At 32.9% G+C, this 13,993-nt stretch overlaps 2 protein-coding genes across 2 annotated transcripts; one reads left to right on the top strand and one right to left on the bottom strand.

Annotated features, from left to right (window-relative positions):
* Positions 1-2,320: 2,320 nt before the first annotated feature.
* LOC132729848 (uncharacterized) lies at positions 2,321-5,008 on the top strand. The gene is made up of 2 exons (XM_060715691.1): positions 2,321-2,847; positions 4,219-5,008. The coding sequence occupies exons 1-2, from the start codon at positions 2,736-2,738 to the stop codon at positions 4,713-4,715; spliced, it is 609 nt and encodes a 202-aa protein (XP_060571674.1). The 5' UTR covers positions 2,321-2,735; the 3' UTR covers positions 4,716-5,008.
* Positions 5,009-10,466: 5,458 nt separating this feature from the next.
* On the bottom strand, positions 10,467-13,893 carry LOC132729842 (uncharacterized). The gene is made up of 3 exons (XM_060715678.1): positions 13,669-13,893; positions 13,184-13,289; positions 10,467-11,385 (listed from the first exon to the last, which is right to left on the bottom strand). Exons 1-3 carry the CDS (start codon positions 13,876-13,878, stop codon positions 10,802-10,804), a joined length of 900 nt encoding a protein of 299 aa, XP_060571661.1. The 5' UTR covers positions 13,879-13,893; the 3' UTR covers positions 10,467-10,801.
* Between the last annotated feature and the right edge of the window lie 100 nt (positions 13,894-13,993).

Genomic DNA, 13,993 nt, shown 5'->3' with positions numbered 1-13,993 from the left:
TTTCATTGTGAGATGCAGAACAGGGATATTTTTTTAATTTAATATATGACTCCTATGCAGAGGCAGGAAGTTTTTGACTGACCGGAATTGACCTCCAAACGGTATTATATATACAGAAAACACAGAAGATTGGCTGGTAGCCGGTATACAGATTACATTACTTTTTCAGAATTTTATGGAAAATATGTGAGACAAATGTGCTTCGAGTGTCCTTTCTATTGTGTGTCGAACCCATCTGTCTCATTTCCAATTAGTCGTAAATATGAATGTTTACGAACACATCGGTCTTACTTCGTAAGACAAATGTGTTCCGAGACAAATGTGCTCCTACAGTGCATCGATGCTAAAGTCACCGTTTGTGTTACTTTTACCGGAAACACCTAGTGAGTTTGAAACCTGCATAATGCACATTTCCATCTTATTAAAAGCACACGGTGCAATCCATTGCCATTTGGGATAGAACACATGTGGGATGAGCTGCAGGAAACTAATTTTTTTTTCTTTTATTAAGACAGCATGGATTATTTTAATTTATGTTAATGTTAATTTGTTTGCCATCATGCAAGTGCGATCTAGCAATTAAAGTGATCATATTTAAATTGACATTTAAACAAATATTTCGTTCCATAACTCAAAAACAAAAATAATGCCATGTAGAAAAAAAAAACATTTTGAGCAGTCAATAATAATACAACATGTATTAGGAAACAGTAATCCGTTACCGCGTCCACTTTAGATTTTTTCTATAGCGACATTTAAATATTTTTGAAAACTTGTAGGCATTAAAAATACTGAATAAAGATTTTAATCTTTTTTTTTATAAATATGATAAGATTAGGACTGAAGATATATGAGCCGCGTCACGACAAAACCAACATAATGGTTTTGCGACCAGCATGGATCCAGACCAGCCTGCGCATCCGCGCAGTCTGATCAGGATCCATGCTGTTCGCTTACCAACACTATTACAAGTAGAGTAACTGATAGCAAACAGCATGGATCCTGATCAGACTGCGCAGATGCGCAGGGTGGTCTGGATCCATGCTGGTCGCAGACGCATTACGTTGGTTTTGTCTTGACGCGGCTCATATGTTTTTAATATGCTCATTGTCACATTATGCCCATCCAAGTGTAAGTATGAGTATGCAGGTAAAAGTGAAATTAGCTTCACATTTTGCCATACTTAATTTCATTTACATAAAGTGACTATCCTAAAATTCTGTACGTATATTCTATGCGTAATTTAAATGTATGAATAATGTTAATTTTTTAAAAAGGGTGGGAAAGTCTTTTCATTACAGGCAGTTTTAATATTTTATCCTTAGAACTTTTTGTTTTGTCAATTATTGTTCAATAACTATTATATAATAGTCAATCTTTTGAAATAAATAGTTACATGCATTTCAGCTCAACTTCACCGCGAAAAAATGAGCATAATATCTCACTTTAAGCAACTCTGTGATAGTATATCTACTGTGATAAATTTATTATTTTATTTTTAGTTAAATATTATTGTTTAGAATTATACTATTATTGAATAATGTGCCACGAAGTTAAGGTAAATTTCATGATTACGAACTCGATGCATCAATGTGATTACACGAAGTATAAAAGTTATAAAGTGCCTCTTTATTCATAATAATTAAAATTAAAATACCTACATTCAACAGCTAAGTAGTGAGATATCTAGAATGCTTGTCAATGTACTTAAAATAAGCTTATGAAATTTGTCAAATTTATTTAGTCCTTAAAACATCAAAACATAAGTAATGATTTGTGTGTGTTATTTTCATACTGTTTTGAATCAAAAAAGAAAAAAATGTATTCTTCTCCAGTTTGGTTTTTATTCTCATAAAAGCTATTTTTAACTTATCAGCTACAATGAAAATAGTATATATTTTTCTTGAATGAAGATTGTTTACACATTCGGGTTTTGAAATGTGCGACAACGGATGAGTTAGTCACTTCCTTTGCCCAAACAGTTAAAGGTGTTTCAGATTGTACTTGTAAACATTGTGGTGTGATATATATTCTCGTGACCGGCTATCTGTGAATATACGTATACCACCCACTGCACACCGTTTATATTTAGTTACTTTACGAAAACAACGCCAAACAACCTTATGAATACTCGGAAGCTCACGGCATGAAATGTGGTCTCAACAATTGTTGCATCACGGCAGAAGCCTAGTACATATTCTAGTTGTTAAGACGAGTTCAATTACTGTGTGTTTATGTACGCAATGCACTTACGTATTAGCAGACGACTCACGAGATTGACCTTAGCCATTGTAAAGGTATTAAAGTAGGCCTCAGTTCCCTTGTACTGCCATAAACTCGTGCCATTGTCAACGATAATAACATCTTCTCGCTATCATTTTTAATTAAATTTCTGATTTCAAAATCTAAGATATAACAATATAATAGAAAGAAACTGCGCACAAATTTTGTTAACGGAAATATTTGTCAATAACAAACAGATTGATAAACATTTGGAATAAAGACATAAAGATATTTGGACCGATATTGAATGAACTGAAGTATTTGTTCAAAAGTTTGCTGCATCGCAAACTTATAAAAGCTTGAAATGCTTTGGACAAAAGTGAGCATGATCACAATTTGATTTTTTGTATGCTGGGTATTCTCTGAAAAAAAAGTTTATTCGTTAAGTTAAAACGCGAAAGCATTTGGACACATTTGCATATTTCTATAAGTGCGACTACAAGAACAAAACAATGCTGATGTATCAAAGGGTATGGGTAACAACCGTGCTCGTTATAACGGCGGGAATAAATGCTATGCCAGCGCCCGGAAATACCGGACTCAAGTCGGATATTTTAAATTCAAGTAAGTATATTATAATCATCGCATTTGTTAGAATTTCATACTCTTTTCTACACATTGCAATATCATTTTTAAATGCCTAAGATAGATTCTCTAAATATCTAATCAGAATTACTCATGAAAGTGAAAAACAGTATGAATTGGGTGTTTGCATAACAAAGCTGAACCCCAAAATCTTCACCAGATTTTACATTTTCATAAAAAGATGCCTCATAACTGATTATTTGAAAAATCGTGAATTTAGGTTTTGTTCTGTTAAGATATTATTTCTCGTAAAATACGTGTTTGATGACAACAAATGCAATTTAAATTTTATACCACGAGTTAGACAAACATTGTAAAATTACTAATTAATTGCTATTTGGTAACGTACATGTTTCCTAAATAATTGTTTTAATAATAATTGCAATCGTAAATATTTGTTAGAAGTTACAATTAAAATGGTATGATAAGAAAGACTTACAAACCAATACAATTTATCAATACACGTTTCGCTTTATTATGCTTCTTCAGTAGTTATGATAATTAAAATTCATAACATTGAAACAAATGCATCTTTTATTTTGTTGGTGATATAATTTTATTTATATACTGTATAATTCAAGAAGTGTTTATAATTTCCAATACGGAATTACATTTAAATAAATAATGTTGTATGCTTTGATGAAACATAATTGCAAGATTGAACAAAACATTGCAAACGCTTGTCTTGCCTAGCGGGGACGGTAAAATAGGGCACGAACAACCTGAAAAAGCGTACAATTACTAGTATTTTGTACTAACAATGAAATATAGAGATTAAAATTTGAAACATGAATGAGCATTTGTACATAGTATGATAAATATTAATATAGTATGATAGAAATTATCAATGAAGGGGACACCTGGCTATTCTCACGTGATTTGATAAATCAGATTTATAAAGTCAAAGACGTATTTTGGTCCCTTTCAACTTTATGTAAGGAAGGACGGTCTAGGTGAAATGTTGTGTAAAATATGACTTGTCCTTGTGAAATATTGTAAATGACGTCAGCAGATCGACCATTGCAAATGAAAACCATTTTGAAATATTGTACATGTATATTTCCAGATGCACTTAACCATCCTCTTGTAGACGAAATTTGTATTTATCTGTTATTTATCTATTTTTCTTTAAAAAAAGAAGAGAAAAAAAATGAGATCAAATCTTTAATGGACGGCAGCCGTGTATATAGCTTATATATTAACGTAACGATTATCCAATTAAAAACGACGTTATAAAACGTGCAGTATTATACGAGTTCTGGTATGCATGTTTACACAGTTAGTTCATGTTATAATTTTATGTACTTGCTTATTTAAAATCTTATTATACATATCTTATATATTTTACAGATGAAGATCAAGTCATTGTGTCACAGATAACGGACAACGACCAGTCACAAGTTGAAGACGTAACCGGCGTCCGAGATAAACGACACATTGTCAACACAAACGAGACACCTGAAATTCTTATTAATAAAACACAGAGTAATGAAACATCTTTTGAAGACTACGAGAAAGAGTATCTTTTAAACCTTACAATAAATCTATTAGAACAGTTTTTACACTATGACAAATATTTGAACCGTTTAAAGGAGGAGAACTCGTCAGTACACGGATCAACGTCTAAACCAGTTATTTCCCCTGGTTTACCGACGCCATTACCGCACACCGGACAGCAGACGACACCGGATGTACGCGTTGACCCCGGAATTCTGCAGCAAAAGCTTTTAGAGCTTCGGTCAATGAATCTTAACGACCTTGAAAAAGTGTTTAATAGCCTTCATAGAGCGGCGAAAAACGGCGTAGAGGATCCTGGAATAACTAGTTTATGTTGTAACCTTGGATAAATCACAAACATCCAACTTAAATATCAGATATTTCGTCCATTAACAATAACTTTTATTTAATTTAACAAACTGTTGACGAAGAAATACATTTTGTTAAAACGAACATTCATAGAACAGATTGAAATGCTATTAGTCAGATGTCTAAGGTTTTAAAAAAAGCGTTACTTGTACTGAAAATCACTGGCGCATTGATCGCCAGTAGACATGGTAACCAACCTGTAACCATGACGACACTTCTCCTTGCGAGAAAAGATTATTTAGTAACCTATCATTAAAACAACCATCTTATTATATTTGTGTATCTGTTATTCCCGTATTTCTACACATTTTGAACAATATTTTATCCAACAGAAAGCCGACAAACCTGTTTTAAAATAATAAAAGAAAAATCACAGAACTTGTCACATATACTAGTATTCGTTATACGGATATTGTATTTAGCTAAAGATTTATTGAAAGAAAATGTTGTAAGGCACGAATAATTGATAGGTAATACAGAATACAGTATAATATCAAATATATTCACATCCTGTTTTTTTTTCTTGCTGGAACATATTATGTAACTTAAAGTGTTTGGGTTTTAAGTCACCTCTACACCACACCGTATAACCAAAAATCCGTCCGGATAGCCCAATAGGTTGAGCGTTAGACTGTGAATCGGGCGACTCGGGTTCGATTCCCGGACGGTGCAGGTCACTTTCGTTGTGATTGATCTATGGTTATTCTCAGTATACCTCGGCTCTGATATATGTACAGAAGTTTCAGTTCCTTGCGAAAGTGAAAGCAACTAGTGCCGGTAAGATGGCTGAACAGTGTGTGACTAACTGTCGTGAGCCGGAGTGAAAACTACCAACACCACACCGTAATACCGGTGATGGTGATGACAGATTGCTGTGGCGGTTACAGAAAGCTAAAATTTAATGATTACTACACGTAGGTTATAAATTTGGTTGGTTTATTTACATGTCGCAAAAAACGGTCAATTTCATTGCTATATGACTGGGGATACTGCTGTGTGCAAATAATTTCATGCAGTCTGAAATATGTTCAAAATATTTCATAATAAAATATCAGCAAGAATTGCAATACTGAATAAAATGGAAAAAAACAATATAAAACTTGGAAAATCAATTTATTTATTTATCATTACATTACATAAAAGTCCTTCATTGTCGACTTATTTCATCTTGATTATTTTTTTCTTCAGCAAAAACATATGCTCTTATAAAAGAATAAAGGAAAATGACAAAAGTAAATGTATATACACCTTTGATATTTGCAACAACGTTCAAAACTTAAGATTTAATAAAAAAAATTTATATATAAGGCATAACCCAAGCAAAGTTATTTGGGTTACAACTTTTTTTTAAATTCATTATAAAATATAAATTTACTTAAACATAGAATATCTTGGAAATTGCTAATGTCAAAATTGATATTGTATATACAGTAAATATGGTATCTTAAGTTAACATTTTAACATTTTATGATAGAAAAGAATGGAATTTTAAATTATTTTCATTAAAAAAACTTGTTAATAGTTACACGTGCATTTTTTAAAATGAAAATGTCCTCTTTATTCCATAAGATAGCAATAGATAAACACTGTTACGCAGCACAAAGCAACGTTTATAGCATTAAAAAGTAATAAGAAATAATTCTGCATGTGCTTCGAAAGTTGCTCTGTTTTATTGCATTTTTTGTATTTATCTAATTTATACAGAAACACAAAAAATGAGACTCGCATTTCTAAGTACACTGATTACAATAATTAGTATTTTAGTATTGAAATTGTTTGAAAAACATTGAATGTGCAACATTGTGAAATACCAAAAATTTAATACTACAGTACATGAAAAAATATAATAGAAAAAAAACCCTAATACTTAACACAAAGTTACATAGCGATCAGCATGTAAATAAATGAAAAATAAACAATGAAAATACATTGTATTTACAATACTGACATGGCAGACGATACAGAAAAAGAGGGTCACACGAAATACCGGGAAGCATCAGATAATACCGGAAACCACCAAAAAGTACCAGAAACCACTTGCTACTTTATAATTTTACATACTTTTTTCAGAATATAATTCCTACACCTACAATTAAAGAAATACAATAACAAAATTTTGAAATATATTGTTATACATTTTAAGTGTGTTCACTAGTAACCGGTATTTCAAGTTATTCAATGTATTTCCAGTTATTTCCGGTATTTCGCGTAACCGCTAAAAGACACCATTGATATCCCTGCTATAATTTCAGCCTACTTTGCATAGACGGCACCGATGTAATATTTATGAAACGTGAGAAAAATATTACCAACAATGCAAAAGACTTAAATGAATGAAGTTCGCGTGATTCGATGAAAAGTAATAATGCATTTTTCTTTCATGCTGTAATGTATCTAAGCAAATGTGTTTTAAGTGTTAACAATGACTAATCGATGCAATCGCTATATCATTTTCTCGTATTATAAGTTCATTCCTGATTTTGGGATGATATGATTCATTTGCCACCGCAACGTAATTGTAATATTAAAAAAATATAATATTTTCCCTATGTACCCGTGTGTTAACTAGATAAACTATTAAAAAAAAACAGTGTAAAGTAAAAAATTAATGCTTACAATATAGAAATAAAATACATAACACTGATCATATATGACTTAACACCAAAAAAAATACAATACTTCAAACTTACAAATTTAAATAACAATGACTATGGAAAAAGAACCCTGCAATGAAAGAGAATAATGATATCTAAAAATTAGGTTGAAAATAATTAATACTATTTTTCATAATTGGTGTATCATGTACATGCTCACATAATGTATTTCTGTTGACATGTACTTCAAAAACTAACAGCAAAATATTATCAGGCTAGAATTTGAAAACACTTTCCACGGACGTTTCTTTTCTAAAGCATGTAACTTGTTGATTCTTGAAAAAACAAAAACAGACATTTTGGATTAGTCCACCATGAAAGGTTGGGATATCACAAATAAAATACGGAAATCTGTCGGTCAATACCATATAGTCTGAGCACAATGCAAATACTTGCAGATTGACCTTCCCATACTTTTGACATTGAATGAGTGAATTATAAACATGTTCACATCAAAACCATTAGTGTGCTGCTAGCGGGGGCAGAATCTATACCAATTGCAATGCCATCAGTTCCGACCAAGATAAGCCGGCATGTTGACCATGACCTGCCCTGTCTGTCCTCTGTTCAGTCAGTACATATTTGAAAATTTGTCCAGACTGAAAGATGGACACGTCTATTTAAGATATTTGGTGCAATAAGTTCATCAAAAACCTAGATAAAACATTAAAACATGTTCACTGTTGTCTACATTATAAACTCAATCCTTTGTTATATACAATACATGTATGTTGTTTACAAGAGCTAACTAACACTGTTTTCGGATGATGACCTTATATGACCTTCAATTGTCCGATTTGTCACACACATGTGGAGTAGGCCATAATGTAAAACAGTGTTGACAATGAGTCTTGCCCTCAGACATGTTTACAACTTCATTTTGGCTATAATACAAGTACAAAAGTCAAATTTAGGCCACTTAGTAAACAAGAAAAGTCATGCAACAAAAATGTAAATGTGTTTTTTTTTCCTGTATACATTTTAAATTTCTGATTTACAAATTAAAATGTATAGAACTATGAGAAGCAAACAGTGCAATGAGAGACAGTATACGGACAATGCAATACCTCTAAAACTATGATATTATTTACAATAATATTGTAAAACTTGTTATTTCAAAAATTAAAAGTTATGCATTTAAAATTTTTAAACTAATGAATTTGTTGTCATGACAAAAAAAATAGAAAGAAAATGAGGTATTATATTAGTAATTTCAAAGAATAGTAAAATCTTACATGCAAAAAAAATATTAAGAACAAGTTTTCAAATACATTCAAACCGGTCTTTAAAGACCACTCTTTCATTTGTGATACCTGGTCGCTTTAAACAGGTACCATTTGCCTTTTTTAATTGCTTAAGTTAGGAAGTTATATATATATTTAGCCTCTGAAAAGGCAGATTTCTTTTAACGCACAGCCGTTCCTTTTGCACAGGTTTGGCTTTATTCTGAATTTCTACATGACTTTAGTTAACTAAATTGTATCAGAGTTATGTTAAATGGTTCTTCATTTTTCTAAAATACAAAAGGAATACAGTTTAAATAATCATGTCTTTGAAAATATCTTAAGAAGTGCATACTGTAGCTTGCAAAAATTAAGAAGAAAAACAATGCATCAATATTATATTGCTGGAAGACTTATACTGTAACATTTAAAAACATAACATTAGCTCAAACAACACTCAAGCAGTGGTTAATATGAGCCGCGCCATGACAAAACCAACATAATTGGTTTGCGACCAGCATGGATCCAGACCAGCCTGCGCATCCGCGCAGTCTGATCAGGTTACAAACACTAAAACAAGAAATGAAACTGAGAGCGAGCAGCATGGATCCTGATCAGACTGCGCGGATGTGCAGGCTGGTCTGGATCCATGCTGGTCGCAAACCCACTATGTTGGTTTTGTCGTGACGCGGCTAATATATGTAAAAAAAACCATTCAGCATCGTACTTATGCAAATAAAATACTATCATTTTTCCTATCTAACATTTTATGCCATTTACGCGTCAGTAAAACTTAAACACAACAAACTTCACTCAGCAGCGTCTAATATACATGTACAAAATACACGACTAAATATATGAAATGATTGAAAAGTACAGTATACTAGTAATTATTACAAATATCAACTTACACGTTTCTATATACAATTAAAGCTTTCAAGGTTCACAACCACTAAATTATTATACTGCCAACATAATTAATACTACCACGAAAAACGCCCTAAGTATAATTCCTTGATAATATCACAGATCGTCAGGGGAAAAAATGGACTAGACACCGTTGTAAAACAGAATATGTAGATGCCAGTACAATATGCCTCAAGCTCACAGATTATGTTTTCTAAGTTTGTTAAAACACCTAAATCAAGATTAATAACAAAAATATTTACAAGAAAATGGAAAAATAATATTTACAATAGATTTATAAAAAAAACCCAACTAACTCAGGAGCACAGTAACTAGTTTGGCAACACTTCAAATACAAAACTTTTTCATCAGCATGATATAATTTTTTTTTTAAATTCTTAACATGTTGGATTTGTGGTTATTGATTTGCCCTGTTTGAGTTGGAATACTCTGTGCAAAGTTTGAGGGAATTTAATATCAAAATGTAAACTAATGGAGCTACTACATATTACAGTATAGAGATATGTCCGACTGTACGAAATGGCACACTGGTCTCCTATACTGGTTAAGGGGATTAAAAAAGGGGCAATCATTAGACACATTCCGTGTTTCAAACTAGATATTTAAACAATTTCAATTTTGACCCATACAGGTTGTATTCCTTCCATACAAGTCAAATAGTTATTTGATAAATACTGAAAATGGCCGAGGATGGCTAATTTATTGGTAAATATCGGTAGATTTCGGGTAAAATCGTAATAAACACGAAGCCGCTTTCGCCATTTTTCGACAATTTTCGTAATATGTAGTAGGGTACAGTATAAGGGTGCACTTATACTTCCTTGCTATAGAGCTAGCTTTTATAGCGACGTGGTAGAGTGTCCGCCTTGAGAGTGAGAGGTCCCGGGTTCGATCCCCGGTCAGGGCTGAAATATTTTCAGTCTGTTACAAATACCTATTTTGTCACGTGATAGCATGTTTTCCGATGTGACGTCATTGTATGAGAATATTTCAATATGGCGAATCGTAAACAGCTCATATATGTGCGTCGGTCTTTATAGAAATAAAACGAATAAGGTAGAATCAAATATTCATGTGAAAGGCTGATGCTCCTCGACCCCTATCATGCCAATGACGTGGAAAATAAATGGGGTCACCCCTTAACTGGACGCCCGGGGAAAAACGAATTAGGTAAACAACTTGGGTCATTCATATAATAATTCAACACTGATTGCCACATGAAGATTTCAGACTATGTTATTGTTCATTGCAGCCTCTTCCGCTTCACACATCTTCTATCAACACTTTTGAGGGGCTTGCTAGTCTAGACTTTTGCCGGAGCAAGCTGACTTGTCTATGGAGATCATTCTCTTGATTTATGACGTCATTCAACGCCTCCGCCGCCGCCTCCTCGCCTTCAATATCTTCTGCCAACTCATCAGAATCACCTGACTGTCTAGAGTGTTCACGAAGCAGACTAACCTGTCTATGTAACCTATTGTCTTGACTAATCTGTCGATTAAAAACGCCCTTTTTTTCTTGCTTTTGTTGGTTCTTTTTCGGTTTTCCATACACCGACACAGGTCCTTGAGTACCACCTCTCTTACAAATGAACACTAGCATAAAACACGTTATCACTATACCCACGGGTAATGCTACAATAAGAGGTAAGTTCAATTTATCGTCACTGTCGCTTTTCTTGTCAGGAATTATACCTGTAGAAGATTCTACAGTAGAAGCTGTAATATCATTATCGGCTGTATCATATTTTTTACAGATATGTTTTAGAGGTAAGTTAACCGCATCGGATACTGTCTTGTTACGGGTTCCATACAAAGTTAATGAAATCACCTTTAAATCAAATGTACCTGGAAATAAAATGTAACACTTCAGAAAAACACAGAAAAAATATAAATCATTAAACTCTGATTATTTATTTGTGATATTTTACAAAGATCCAGTTATATCGTACTTGTTTTTGGTTTCATTATCTGTTATTTGTTTGTTTAGTTTCACGGCGACCCAACACAATTTAGGTCGAACTTCTATAAAAAAGCAATTATCATAGTATTGCAAGCAATCCATAAGTCCCCTACCGGTGAGAACCCTAGCAACATTCTGATTTCAATTTTACCAGTGAATAAATGACACGAATGAACTTAAATCTTTTGAGTTCTAAGTTTGTCTATTTCACAGTAATGTGTTAAGTTTCCCTGCCTAGTAAGGAAATTATGTTTATACAACCTTGTCATATTATTACGATGTGGGATTTTAAAGTAAATCTTATAAGGAATGAAGAAGTTGCAGTAAAAAATACCAATTTCTCGAAAAGTTCAAGGGGGACATAATTCTGGAAATAGTCTTGCTAGAGTATTTAACCTTCCCAAAAATGTTGAGTGATAATAAGTAACATATATATGAAGTTTGAAGTAGATACATTAGGAAATAAAGAAGTTATTTAAAAAAGACGTTTTTTTCATCAAAAATCAAAGTTCAAGGGAGGTAATTCTGATAATTTTTGTGCTAGAGTTGTAAACCTTGTCACATATGATGTGGTTGATGACCAAAAACTTATATTTAAAGTTTGAAGTAAACACCTAAAGAAATAAAGAACTGAAAGTGAAAAAGCTGAAAAAGTTAAATCAGAAATCTTGAAATTCAGGCTATTTGTTGCCATAGCAACCAGAATTTTTAACATAGGAAGAAAATAAAAAGATGTGCATAATCTGCAGACTGCCATCTATCCATATTTCAAGTTTCATAAAAATATTTTCAGTACTTTTTGAGTTATCACTGGATCCAGTTTATGTGTTAAATTTGCCATATTTTCAGACTATTTGTTGCCATAGCAACCAGAATTTTCAACATAGGAAGAAAAGAAAAAGACGTGCATAATCCCCACACTGCCATCTATCCATATATCAAGTTTCATAAAAATATTTTCAGTACTTTTTGCGTTATCGCGGGATCAAGTTTTGTGAACGGACGGACTGACAGACAGACAGGCGGACAGAGAAAGACGGACGTTCTCACAGGACAGTAATTATGTGGCTACTCTATTGTTCTCTCTATTGTTCTTTTTAACCACACAAAAGAAAATAGCCACATAAAAGCATTACGGAATGAATGACATCAAAGAGAAAAAACAGTTACCTATTGTCCCTCTAGCCACATAATTACTCTCCTGTGAGTGCGGACAGACAGACAGACAGACGGACGGAGGGTAAACCTAAAGTCCCCTCCGGTTAAACCGGTAGGGGACAATAATGGTACATATTTCTTAATACATGTAGTGGTTATTAGTTACATTTTTATTAAGCTGTACATATAGAGGATATCGATTTTACAGGATTATCCTATTGAAAATAATTTTCATTCAGTTACGTTTTGTGGTAAAGTACACGTTTTGTAATAGAGTACACATATTTTGTGATAAAGTACACACATTTTGTGATGAATATGACACGATATGTGACGAAGTACACATGTTTTGTGATAAAGCACACATGTTTTTGTGATAATGTGCAAATGCTTTATGTTAAATATCACACGATTTGTGACGAAGCAGGCTGACTTGTGATGAATAACATACGATTTGTGACGAAGTACACATATTTTGTGATAAAATAATTGATAATTAATAATAATTTATTCGTTCAATCTTACTGTTTAAGTCTTTACTTCGTAAAACAAGAACCCAGGCTCCAAATGCAAGCTCGTCCCAAAAATTCGTGGAAATTAGTTGGGCTTCCTTCACCGGCTGTTCTATATGCTAGATATAAATAGATAACAAAAAGTGAAATATTCACGAAATAGTAAAGTTATACTAATGCGCTATTCCAGTGAGTTGCTCGAACGTCTCTTAGGAACACGGTTAAACGATGGCTGCTATTCCGATGCCTCAACTCATAGGTCTGGGCTACTCCTCAGCCACAATGGTTTATTCGTAGTCATCATATATATATATTTGTTTCAAAACATTTCAGATTTTTTCGTTGCATAATTATACAGTTCTCAGTGAATCTCAATCAGAATTTATAATTGAAACGTTTTTGTTATGATCTTATTTTATAATTACCATCAATTTATTATTATTTTTTCCTGGCTTGCACAATGGATGAGCTATATATGACTGATCTCAATGAAATTACCTGGTTATCAATCAGCAAAGATTGAGTTCCACTGGGTGACACCAGTTCTACCGTTATATTGTTTACCGGTACATCTGTACTCAAGGTGATAGCAACGTGTTCTACAGTCGTCAGACATGTGACGTCACTGATGATGTCACAACTATAGCAGAACGTGACGTTCTTTTCTAGGGAACTGATAGAGCTGAAATCAAATTTGAAATTATTCATGGTTTACCTAAGCCAGAACTTACTCCATCTGCAATTACCTTGGTATACCAAGTGGGACATATATACCGGATCGGGCCAACAATGTTTTACACATATGTTCATCGGTTTTATTTTA

Source organism: Ruditapes philippinarum, unplaced genomic scaffold, assembly GCF_026571515.1.
Source record: "Ruditapes philippinarum isolate M1 unplaced genomic scaffold, ASM2657151v2 ctg2896_1_1_1_1, whole genome shotgun sequence".
NCBI classification, from domain to species: domain Eukaryota; kingdom Metazoa; phylum Mollusca; class Bivalvia; order Venerida; family Veneridae; genus Ruditapes; species Ruditapes philippinarum.
The sequence above is the reverse complement of the archived record's forward strand: the minus strand, read 5'-3'. Positions and strand labels throughout refer to the sequence as shown.